Source organism: Vespula vulgaris, chromosome 14 (genome assembly GCF_905475345.1).
Source record: "Vespula vulgaris chromosome 14, iyVesVulg1.1, whole genome shotgun sequence".
Lineage (NCBI taxonomy): Eukaryota > Metazoa > Arthropoda > Insecta > Hymenoptera > Vespidae > Vespula > Vespula vulgaris.
The window spans coordinates 1,273,446-1,285,447 of record NC_066599.1 but is presented as its reverse complement, the minus strand read 5'-3'; the positions used below and the strand labels follow the sequence as shown (position 1 = coordinate 1,285,447).

The 12,002-nt window shown below is 31.1% G+C and overlaps 1 protein-coding gene across 2 annotated transcripts in view; it reads left to right on the top strand.

The window, feature by feature from the left end:
- LOC127068904 (neuromodulin) overlaps positions 1-12,002 on the top strand; it is a 53,168-nt gene that overhangs the window by 23,200 nt on the left and 17,966 nt on the right. The window contains exons 1-3 of one of the 2 annotated variants that reach the window (XM_051005290.1): positions 4,363-4,435; positions 5,426-5,731; positions 6,787-6,920. In XM_051005290.1, the coding sequence (XP_050861247.1) occupies positions 4,378-4,435; positions 5,426-5,731; positions 6,787-6,920 (498 nt within the window). In that variant the 5' untranslated portion in view covers positions 4,363-4,377. Of the gene's footprint in view, positions 1-4,362; positions 4,436-5,425; positions 5,732-6,786; positions 6,921-12,002 lie in introns of those variants that run through there. The other variant, XM_051005288.1, reaches the window with a different exon arrangement.

The window sequence follows — 12,002 nt, the reverse complement described above, 5'->3', positions numbered from 1 at the left end:
TCCCGCTTAAATTCCGGATCACTGAGGTTGAAAGTGTCATCGGAGCGAAAACATTTCATTAAAATTCATAGCTATCGAAGTGAAGTCCGCCGGATTTCACGCAACGGCCGATCTTCCCATCGCGTGTTGTTGTGTTCGTCGTCGTCTACAAAATTTTCACGCGTTCCCAAAAATCTAGAGAAGAAAAAAAAATGTTCTTCCTACCGCGTTCTTTCCCCTTTTCTTTATGAATATTCATATGTATATTCTTTTTATTTACTCGACATGATTTCACATTCGAAAGGAACAAAGTTATTGTTTTGGACAACAACAATTGAAGAAAATTTATTTTCGTAAAAAACGAGATCGGTAAAGTTAACGAAGGAATATAATAACGATTTGCGAAGGATTGCTATTAAGAAATATTCCAAAAAAATTGCGATTTTGTAACACGTTTGACACGAAGTAGAAGAAAAAGGTATGACGAGGAAATCTGGATCAAGAGCTGACTTTTTTTTCTATTTTTTCTTCTCTCTCCTCTCTCTCTCTCTCTTTTTTCACCTTCCAAAAAAATTCGCTTATGTCAGAGACACTCGAGCACAGTCGCTTGGAGATTTTCTTCCTTTTCTATCTTTTTTTTTCCTTTTTCATTAATTTTTTATTTCTTTTTTTGTTCCATTTCTTTCGGTTTCTGGTAGTACTTGCACAGTATTTATGTATGATAGAAAAAGAGAATGGAAGTTTGGGTCGATTAATGGCTTTCGTCTTTAACGTGGCATCATAGGTTTTTATTAAATTTTTCAGTAAAATTGGAAGAGATCGGAAGAGATAAAGGGAGAGAGGGTGGAAAAGGGAGTTGTAGGGAGGAAAGCGAGATAGGTAAAAATCTAGGAGGATGGAGGAAATTCAATCGACGTCATTCCGACGAAACAAACGTCGCAACCAATCGAAATATCAAGTATTGTCGACTGTTTCCCCAGTGGAGAAGGTTTCCTGCAATTGGACATGACTCGAAATGTTTCGTTTTCCAAAATTGTCTGCTTCGTTAATTGAACCGAATCTCGATTGAGGGACGGCAAATTAAAAAAAAAAAAGAAGAAACATAAAGATAGAAGATATTATATTTTTTTAATATTTTCAATTATGTTTTACATAGCTTGTCATATTATATTAGATAGACGTTAGCGTGGGTTATTAAATAATGGAAGGGACATGGAGTTGAAAAAGAAAAGGAAAATAAAGGAGAAAGAAAAAAAATAGAAGGACAATCGAATAATCGTTCTAATCGATTATCGTCAAAATGACTGAAGTTTGTACGTCGTGACTAATTTGACTAGAATGAAACTGGAGATAATTCGAAAGGTCAAGGCTTTCTGTTGGAAGAAAGATGTGAGCGCGCGAGCGCACTCAACACGTCAAAAAATGGGGCTGTTTCGACGTTACGTAATAACACGAGAGAAGATAACTGGTGAGAGCTTTCGCAGCTAAATTCCAAGCTCTAATAGGAGATTCTTGATTGATCCACGAAGAAGAAGTTTCCTTGGTATATCGCGAGAACTATGCCAAAGAGAAATTCCAAAGAGGGCAAATTGCAAAGGAAAGTTGCTATATACCTGCGTGCCGATCTTTTTATACGTATTTGTATTTGAAATTTCTGGAACCTCCCTGAAAATTCAAAAAGCTTTCGTTCAATATACCAACATCGAGAAATCACTTTGAGATCATTAATATTATTTAATGAATATTTTCATTCTATGTGTCTGTGTTTCTGTGTGTTTAATTTTATTCAGTTTCCTTTTTGAAATAAAATTAAAATTTATGAGAAATATTTTACGATCATATACACATACATGCATATGCGAATATTTTCTAGAAAATATTTCTCTCTCTCTTTCTTTCTCTCTCTCTCTCTCTCTCTCTCTCTCTTTATCTCGATATACAAATATGTACATAAATTTTTTGTTATTATCTACTATTGAGTTCGCTCAAAGTTTATGTTGTAGTATCTCACTGGACATGTTATTGCGTCGAATATAATATAAAATTAATAAAAATATATCATGTTATTTAAAAAAATCATCGATGATCTTTATATTATTTCAAGAAAAAATATATTCACGCGATATAACTTTTTGTTACTTTTCGAATTGGACATTGATTTATTCAAATGGAATCTCGGATATATAAAATACATAGATGATACTAGGTACTTGTAATATAAACATTACCCACTAGTGATTTTTAAAATTGCAATTTTCCAAGGAAACTTTTCTGGTCCTTTGGCTATAGCAACCTATGTAATATTTTTCTGAACATGCGAGAGATACTCTACATCGTTTATTTAAGAACGTTACCTGTCCGTGTAGTATTAATTTTTTCGAAAATATATCCCAACGTGAAAGTTGCGTCTCCGTCTCGATAGACAAGGAGAAACTATAAAACAAACAAGTTTCTTCATTTTCCTGGAGGCTTTCGAAACTTATAACTATGCCAAGTGTTCGTATTCGCTCTGGCGAATATTAAAAACTTGAAAATTCATCCTACGAACTTTTCCGAGCTTTTCCGTGGTGACCGTTGTTTATTCGGTTACTTTAATGCCTCTTGAAATAAAGAGAGATAAAAGTTATAATAAATAAATAAAAACAAAACAAATTTTAGATATAATAGTAAACGGATTCCGGCTGAATGATAATCGGAGCAAGTTTTACGTTTTAACAAGCAAGCAACCTCCAATACGATAATCTTCTAACGTCAAAACAATTTTATCCTTGACTATAACTTCGTGTTTATGTTATATATATGTGTGTGTGTGTTTGTATACATATTTATGTGTGTGTGTTTATGTTCACACCCTATCCTGACGTGACTCGACCCTATAAAATCCATGAGTTAAATGCGAAGAAGGTGAAGGTGAACCTCGTTAAAGCGAAAGATGATTTTAATTGTATAGATATCACTTCTTCTTTATATATATTTATATATATATATATATAAAATTTGAAAAAGGATAAGGATCTTTTTAAAAAAAAGAAAAAGAAAAAGAAGCATTAGTCAAAAATAAAAATTTCATTCATTTAATTTTATAGATTTATTATGTAAATATTGTTATTGGAAAATCTATATGTAAAGTTTGAATCGTAGTCGATCGATCGATTATAATCGATAATCAATGATCGATCGCATAAATCGCTATCTAACGACAAAATAATCGAACTAATATAGAAAAAGTGCCCCTAGCAATAGGCAACACTCCAAACACGAATGTTAGTTGTGAAGCCTAGTCGTCGATCGATCATGATCCATAGTAAATGATCGATCCTGTACATCGCCATCTAGCGGTTAAATCGTCGAACTAATTTTTTTAGAAAGAATTGCCCCTGACGACAGGCAACACTTATTACGAGCGATAATCGTGAACTCTTATTTCATATCATTTGTAATTGTTAATTTTTTCGTACGTATAACGCAAATATAATTATATACTTTTACTTGAGGCACGTATTGCTTTTCTAATCTAGCAAGAGCCGATGGTAAAAGAAAAAAAAAAAATTATATTCAGTTGTCGAACGTTACTAAAAGATGAACTCTACTTATTTTCAACATTTTCATCTTCGAGCAGTTCAGTGCAAGTTCAGTCGGTCGAGTTCTCGTTCCCGACTGCCATAGTTTCACGTCTCGTGAAAGCAATCAAAAGATTGGGGTGGCGAGTCACTTGACACAAAAAAGAAAGAAAGAAGGAAAAACGAAAGAGAAAAGAGGAAAGAGATGGGAAAAATTCTATATTGCCTCTCGCTTTCTAAGAGAAAAAAATATTTGAACTCGTAGGCGCAAATGAGTTGAAAAAACAAAGTAACAGGCATCTTTCTCTCTCTCTCTCTCTCTCTTTTTCTTTCTCTTTCTCTCGCTCTTTCCCCTATCTCTCTATCTTTCTTTCACTTCCTATGACCCGTCGCTCTTTCACTCTTTTTCTTCTTTACACTCCATCACCACACCTCCGACATAATTTTATCTCGTTTTTCGCTTCAGTCGTGTGTCGTTCAACGGCAAATATAGTCGTAATTATTAACGCAAAATGTTGAATCGTGTCGAGTGAACTAAAAGCTCGTCCATACGGTCTAAAAATACCTCTCTCTCTCTCTCTCTCTCTCTCTTTTTCTTGCTCTCGTGAATAAATGCTTCTAAGTTAAAAAAGAAAAAAGAAAAAAGAAGAGAAAAAGAGAGAAATGATAAAGTCACTCGATATCACGATCGATAATAGCTCGGAGGTTTAAGTTTCTCACGGAGGAAGAAAAACGAGAGAAACTAGACTTTGGATTCTGCAAAAAGATCGAGAAAAAGAGGATAAAGAGAGAAAGGAAGGAGGAAAGGAGGAAAGGAGGAAAGGAGGAAAGGAGGATAATGAAAGGAGGAAAACGATACAAAGAAAAAGTCTCGTGTGAATTATTACTGTCGCACTGTAAGTGACACACGTGTGTATATCTCTTAAAATATACTTTGGTGTGCGTCGATGCATATGTAGGTGTATAAGCATACGCTCGTAATTACTCCTTTCATCTCGTTCTCTCTCTTTCTCTCTCTCTCTCTCTCTCTCTCTCTCTCTCTATCTCTATCTATCTCTGTTTCTATCTCTCTCGAATTGTACGTATTTTGGCGACGATATTTTACGAGCATTCGTATTGTGAAGCATTGAGAAAGAAAGAAAGAAAAAAGAAAAATGACAGAAGATACTCGAGAATTGGAAAGTACGAAACGAGAAGCAATTTGTGTCAGGCTCGATTTTTCTTTTTTCTTTCATAGCTCGTTAAGACGAGTAATTAACGACCACTGCGTACAGATTTCCCTGTTGATGAAGTTCGCGTTTATGACAAAATGTTTAACATGTTCCCTTAATGAAAACTTCACTCTAGTTTCAGCAAGAAATATAATTGCCTGTGTATATTAAAAAAATTTAATTGTACTTTCTACTTTTTTCTCTTTTTTCTATTTTTTTTTTCTTTTAATAAAATAATTATAAATTGATACAATCTAAAGTTATATGTGTTTGTGTATCAGCCATGTCTATGATTAATTACTTATTTAAGTTTGTCTAATAATTATCTAAGAAATTAACGAAACAACTATCAAATATCAAATGATGATAACAATAATGATAAGGAATTGTTGTTTCCCTATTATTACTTCTTACATAAGAATCTTATTGAACTTGTGTTTTATTAATTTAGATGTTACAATATTGTTGGTAATGAAGTTCAAAGTTAATATAATTAAAGATAAATAGTATGTTGGATCATTATGAAAAATAGAATCTTATATAATTTTTTTTTATATAATACATATATATATATATATATATATATATATATATACGAGAGAGATAGAGATAGAGATAGAAAGAAGAAGTCTAATATAATATTTATTTTAACTGATATAATATTTATTTTACTAGATATTCCAAAAGTAAACGACACTGAAAACAGTTCGAAAGAAACAAAAGCGGAGGAAACTTCGAAGGGAGATAAGTCCGAAGATAAAAAGGAGGAGGATAGTGAAAAAGTAGAAGAGAAAGAAGAAGACGTTTCGGATCAACATAAGGTTGAAGCTGCAACAAGGATACAAGCAGCATTTCGCGGACATCACGCGAGAAAGAGTATGAAAGAGACTGATACCTCGAAACAACAAACGGGGACCAACAAATCAGAATCCGAGCCGACCAAGGAAGAATTGCAACAGGAATTCCGTGCCGACGATAAAGGTAAATATTTTAATAAAAATATCAATAAATCTTCAATTGATTTTAATATTATTTTTCCAATTGTATTAACTATTTAAACTGTTAACTCGTTTTCTTTTTCCTTTTTTTTCTCTCTCTCTTTGTTTACCGCATAAGAACTTTTCCATGTTTTAGTATTTTTTCTCTAGAAGATAAAAAAAGTGTGTCTATGTATATATGTATATGTATGTATGTATATACGTATATACAGAGCGAGTAAAAAGTTTGTAAGTGGTTTTAAAAATCAATTATTCTTTTTCGTAAACTTTAGCTAACCCTTGTAGTTTAGCAATCCGAAAAAAAGGAAAACAAATTAACCTGAAATACCTCGAAAAAGAGTAATTGATTTTTAAAATCACTTACAAACTTTTGGTCACACTTAAGAACATCTGTGACCGATCTTGTATATTATTTCACATAGTTTATTTTGATACGGCATGATTATGCGATCATATGATAAAACATTTTTAATTAATAAAACATTTCTTAAAAAAAAAAAAAATGTATTTAAAATAAAATTGAAGAACGTGAGGTCAAGGATTGCTTATTTATTATCAAGAAATTCTTTCTACGACTTTTAAAAACGTATATCGATAAACCCAAAGGGTCGCTTTAATATCACGATTCTAAATCATACGATCAAGAATTCTCAAAGCGTGCTTTTCCTCAACACATTCGGAATCGAAGGAGAGAATTCAGCGCATCGTCGACACGTAGAGGTATAGCTATTGAAGATTCGAATCACGAGAATCGAACTAAGAAAGGACGCTCGATTCCTATTTCTAAACTCGAGCCAATTCCACCATTAAAAGATAGCTAACCGCAATTTCTTTTAGATCTTTTTAATTATTTATTTATTTAGAAATTAAATCTATACGTATCGATGAATCATTATAATAAAATAAAAAGAAATGTTGACACATTTAATATATAAAACAGAAATGTAGTATAAACGAATAAATTTTTGTTGAACTTCATTTTTGTTTACTCTCTTTTTTCTGGTTTTTCAATTTTTGTTTTTTTTTAATATTTATTAGAACTCTGCGACGCAGCAACAAAGATACAAGCATCTTTCCGTGGCCACATGTCGAGAAAGGAACAAGCCGCTTCAGCTCTCGTCAAGTCGGCGGGAGAAATCGTTGAAAATGCTGCTTCCAAAATAGAAAAAAAGGTAAGTAGTATTATATAGGATACATTTTTTTATTAATAATTTTATTAATTTATTTATCTGTTCCACAGCACATTTTTTAACGGCACGTTTGTTATTATTATTATTATTATTATTATTATTATTATTATTATTATTATTATTATTATTATTGTTATTTAATATTTTAAGTTGAAATATCAAGCAGATATTACAGGTATATATGATACGACATACACGCGTGTACAAAGGTTGCCTATCGTCAGGAGTACGAGAATTTCAAAATTTATCGCACTTAATATTTTAAATTAAGTTATATAAAAAGTTAAAAAATTAGATTCTATATATTTTTAATATATCCAATTTAATTGGTATATGTATATAAATATAAATTTTTTAACTATTAAAAGTTTATATATTACAATATCTCAAATTAAGTTGTTTCTGTTTATCAAATTACTTTATTATATTTGATGAATTATTTTTTATATTTTCATTATTATTATTATTAATTATTATTGTTATTGTTACTACTGTTATTACTATTACTATTATTATTATTATTATTATTATTATTATTATTATTATTTGTTATTATTACAATTTATAATTATTAATTTTCTTAATATCCTTTCTATATGCACAGTATAATAAATATAGGTATATTATATACTGACGTTATCACGAAGTTTGATTTATAATGAACAAGATCTTTATCGCCTCGTTAATTCAACGAAGACGCTCAATATATTCCACGCCCTCGGCACTGAGAAAATAGAAATTGCAGGGGAATCTCGTATACGAACTCGCTCTCCGTCTGTCTCTTTCGATCGGTCGATAAAAGTCTTTTTCTATGCAATCATAGAACGATATATATCCTCACGGAGTTAGAGCAGTTATTCTTCGTTTATTGTGAATCATTCATTTTCACATACAGGGTGTTCTATAATTTTCAAACCGTCGGAAAAAAGTTCACATTCGATTTCAAAATTTGTTCCAAGTGTTCGTATAAACGTATCACAAATGATTACTAATTTTTTTTTAATATAGAATTTTTGTAAATTAGAAATATTCAAATTTTGATACTGTTTTACTATTATATATAATACAAATAAAAATCGAGGGAAAAGAAAAAAATAATATATATATATATATATATATATATATATATATATATATATATACACATATATAAATCAATTCAATTCCAATAGATTGAGATTTATAGGACACTCTATATATAAGGGGCATTCTTAAAAGGAACGTATCTACGAAATGGATCGTATCTAGGATGCTGCGAAAACGAGCCACTATAAAGAATTGTGAGTCATTGATCCAATTTTCATTTGAATAATTGAAGAGAAGAGGAATGTGAATCGTATCGAGTTGAATAAATTAACGCGTACGATCGTATATTTTTTTTTCTTTTTATTAACGTAATTACGATTTCAATGATAATTTCAATGGGTTAGAAAGAGAAGATGAAAAGAAAATGAAAAGCTGTTACCATGGAAATACCTTCGATGCTCGAGCCAACAAATATAATAATGGGTACGTACATACATGCATATATGTATCTCGGGAAAATGCGTTTGAAAAAGCTCGGAAAGTATCAGCCTCGTGTGAATCGAAGCGTGTTGCTCGTCAGATAGGGAATATCAAGAAAAAGAAAGTCTCTGGAGTCATACGTATGCGTACAGTGATATCAAAAAAATATTTTTGAAAAAACTTAATCATTTCTCAATGTACGAACGTAACGAGGAATTTTAAATTTGTAACTGTTAAAGTAATTTGTTAATAATTGAAAGGAAAATAAAATGTACTTCTTTTCTTTTCTACTGTCTTAGCAAAAAAAAAAAAAAATGCGAAGCGAGTTTTGATTAAACTTATTATTGTTATTTACATTAAAATTATTTTCACGTTTCGTTATATGAGTTATATTTAAAAAAAAAGGAATATATATATATTAATACTTTTTTGACAGACTGTACATGTTCTATTTATCAGACTCGATAGTTTTAAAGCTCGTCGTCTTGTTTCCCTTGGTTATCATCATCCTTAGCGTGCTTCGAAATGGATAAACCAAGCATCTCGACTTTTTGCCCACTGCAACGCCCTTCATTTTCTAAGTGCTTTTGCTCTTAAATCGACGTTAATACATTCGACCTTACTTTTTTCTTTTTTTACTATTCTCGTTCTTTTTAACTCTATTTCTTTTTCTTATTGGACGGTAGACACGATATTTCATTCACGAACGAAGCAGCAAATCTCACTATCGACCTTTTCGTCCATTTCGAACGTGATCGGAAGTACTCACCACACATACCCATACATATATGTGTGTGTATGTGTGTGTGTGTATATATATATATATATATATATATATATATATATATATATATATATATATATATATATATATATGTACGTACACACGAGGATCGATCCCATCGAGAGAGACCAATAACGAGCAATGAGGTTTTCCCTTGTAAATTAGCTAATGGAAGCTCATTAAAATTTATGTCACTATTCAATAATTCTGTTCGAAGGAGATCATTTCTCCTGGGAACATATTTTCTTTTGTTTGTTTCTTTCTTCTTTTTTTTCTTTTTTTTTTCTTTCTTTCTTTTTCTTTTCTTTTTTTAATTTCCGACAGTTCTTCATTTTGATCCAATTTTTTTAGAAGTATATATTTTAGGCCTTTCTGCTTCACGAAATATTATCATTAGATAAAATCAGCCGATGATTATGAACGTGACCTAAATCGTACTCGTATGTATACATGCATATATCTAAATATAAATCACTTTCAACATTGTGAGCTTACGTTAGCTTATGTTTATGATAATGGCATTAATTGTAACATAACTAGAACGTAAGAGAAAATGTGTTATAAATTTACGATTTGTTTTAATTTTATTCATTTTTATAGTCGATCACAAATATTCATCTTTGTTGACGCGAAGTGTATGAAAATGCTTTTTTTTTTTCTTTTTTAAAAAGGATACTTTGTGGTCTAGTTAAAACAAGGAAATCACTTCGATTATCATCCTCATCGTCGTCTATCTCATATTCTCTTTTAACAAAGGAAATTGTTGCTCTCTGAAATTTCTTCTCCAAGCGAAATCATTTGTCAAGGACTAGAACGTGATCGATAAGGCTTCTCGATGCTTCCAATAGATGTTAGAAGAGACGTTCGTGATATTCCTTCTCTCACCTCTATCTATCTGATAATGGATAACACGAGATTCCTTTCCTGAGAATGTTGGAAAATGTATGATGAAAAAACGAGATGTCGTAATAGGATATCGAACAAAATAGTTCCATCAGTGCAAACATCTTCTCGATGATTTGCATAATGTCAATTCGATGAGATCCATGTACTTTAAGAGAGATTCGAAATATATTATTCGCATAGCAAAACGTTCGGATGCCTGTATTAATGATGTCCTTCTTTGCATACTTGTGTGAAGGTTGCCTATCGTCAGGGGCACACATATACAATGATACAAAAATTTCCCATAACGTAGAGTTGATGTCAAATGATCGATCCTACATATATATATATATATATATATATATATATATATATATATACACATACATACATATACATATACATATATGCATATATACACGTATGCATTTAGACCATTTGGAGATATTTTTTGAAGGACGAGTTCGAAGGACCTCGTTGCTGATATCGACCTCGTTCTCTCCAGAAAGAGCGAAGAGAGCACTGAAATATTCATGAACCATCCGTTTCGAGTTCCTTTTTTGCATCGCCGAGCATAGAAGCCGTTCGACAAGATTTCTAACGATGCCGAAAATGCTGCCTGCATAAAATCCCAATAAGCTTTTCTCGAGCTCTTTTACTCCTTCACTGATTCTTTCTTTTTTCATTCTTTGTCTCATAAATAAAAAGTTCTCTGTCTCGGAAAAACCTCACGAGATTTATACTCTCTTTTCCAAATTAATGTAATTAGGATCGATGTCCGTCCATGTTTCTTTTCCTACAGGAATGATCTTTACTATTATTCTGCGTCTTGAGGTAGATTTTCTTGAAACATTTTTCTTAATTAATAAACCTCTTTTTTTCTAAGAGAGAGATTAAATTAAAAAAAAAAAAAAATAGCTAAATAAATAAAATTGTTGTGGAAGACACGTTGATGAATCTATTACGTTTATTTCTAATAATTTTTATACCACAATATTGTTGTATTATTGTTGATATAATTATTTCAAAGATTTGAAAATCCTTGTGTCTTCTTTTTCTTTTTTTTTTCCTTTTTTTGATGAAACGTCATACTTTCCACAAATTTTCAAGAATATCAAGTTCCTAGTAAAAATATATCGATTTATGTTGATCTTAAATTTGATATTATAATTTACGATAAATTTTACTTAGACACGTATATTTCGTTTAAATAGTCGATCGAACGCCGTCTAAAATATTAATAAGTCAAGATTGATTATTCGAACAAATCTTACTTAAAAGTACATAGCTTTGACATAAAAGACAAACAATTTTTGGTCCAACACATAATTTAAAAGTTACTCGAAGCGGGTCTTTTAGAATCTACCACAGAGTGTAAAAAGAAACACGTACGAAATGAAAAATAGGCAGGTAGCGTTGTATTCAAGCTTGCAAGCTCTTTTCTTCTTTCATTTTGTCGATGTTAGTATGTATTTTTAAAAGTGCACGCACGAAGCGTGCTACGAAGATGAATTGCTAGATGCACGAATCTTTTTAAAGTGGCGAGAACGAAACGCTGGGATCCGTTCTCGTAAATTCATTTCATATATTTTTTTTTCTTTATTATATATATGTATTCTTTAATTATTTTTTTTGATTTATATCACGACACAATGCGGTGCGAATATAAAAATGTGGGTCACTCGTACGTTTTCGTCGATTAATTTCTATCAGCGTCGATTTTATCCACCTCGCGATCGATCGTTAATTCTCAATTTTTATTTGTTTTCTGATTTGTAAAAGTCAGTGGTTCTCACCCGATCAATCGCGTAAATAACGAAAAAAAAAAATTTAATAATTGAATTGATAGAAACGGAGCAACCAAATGAAAATTCTGGAAAGATTGGATC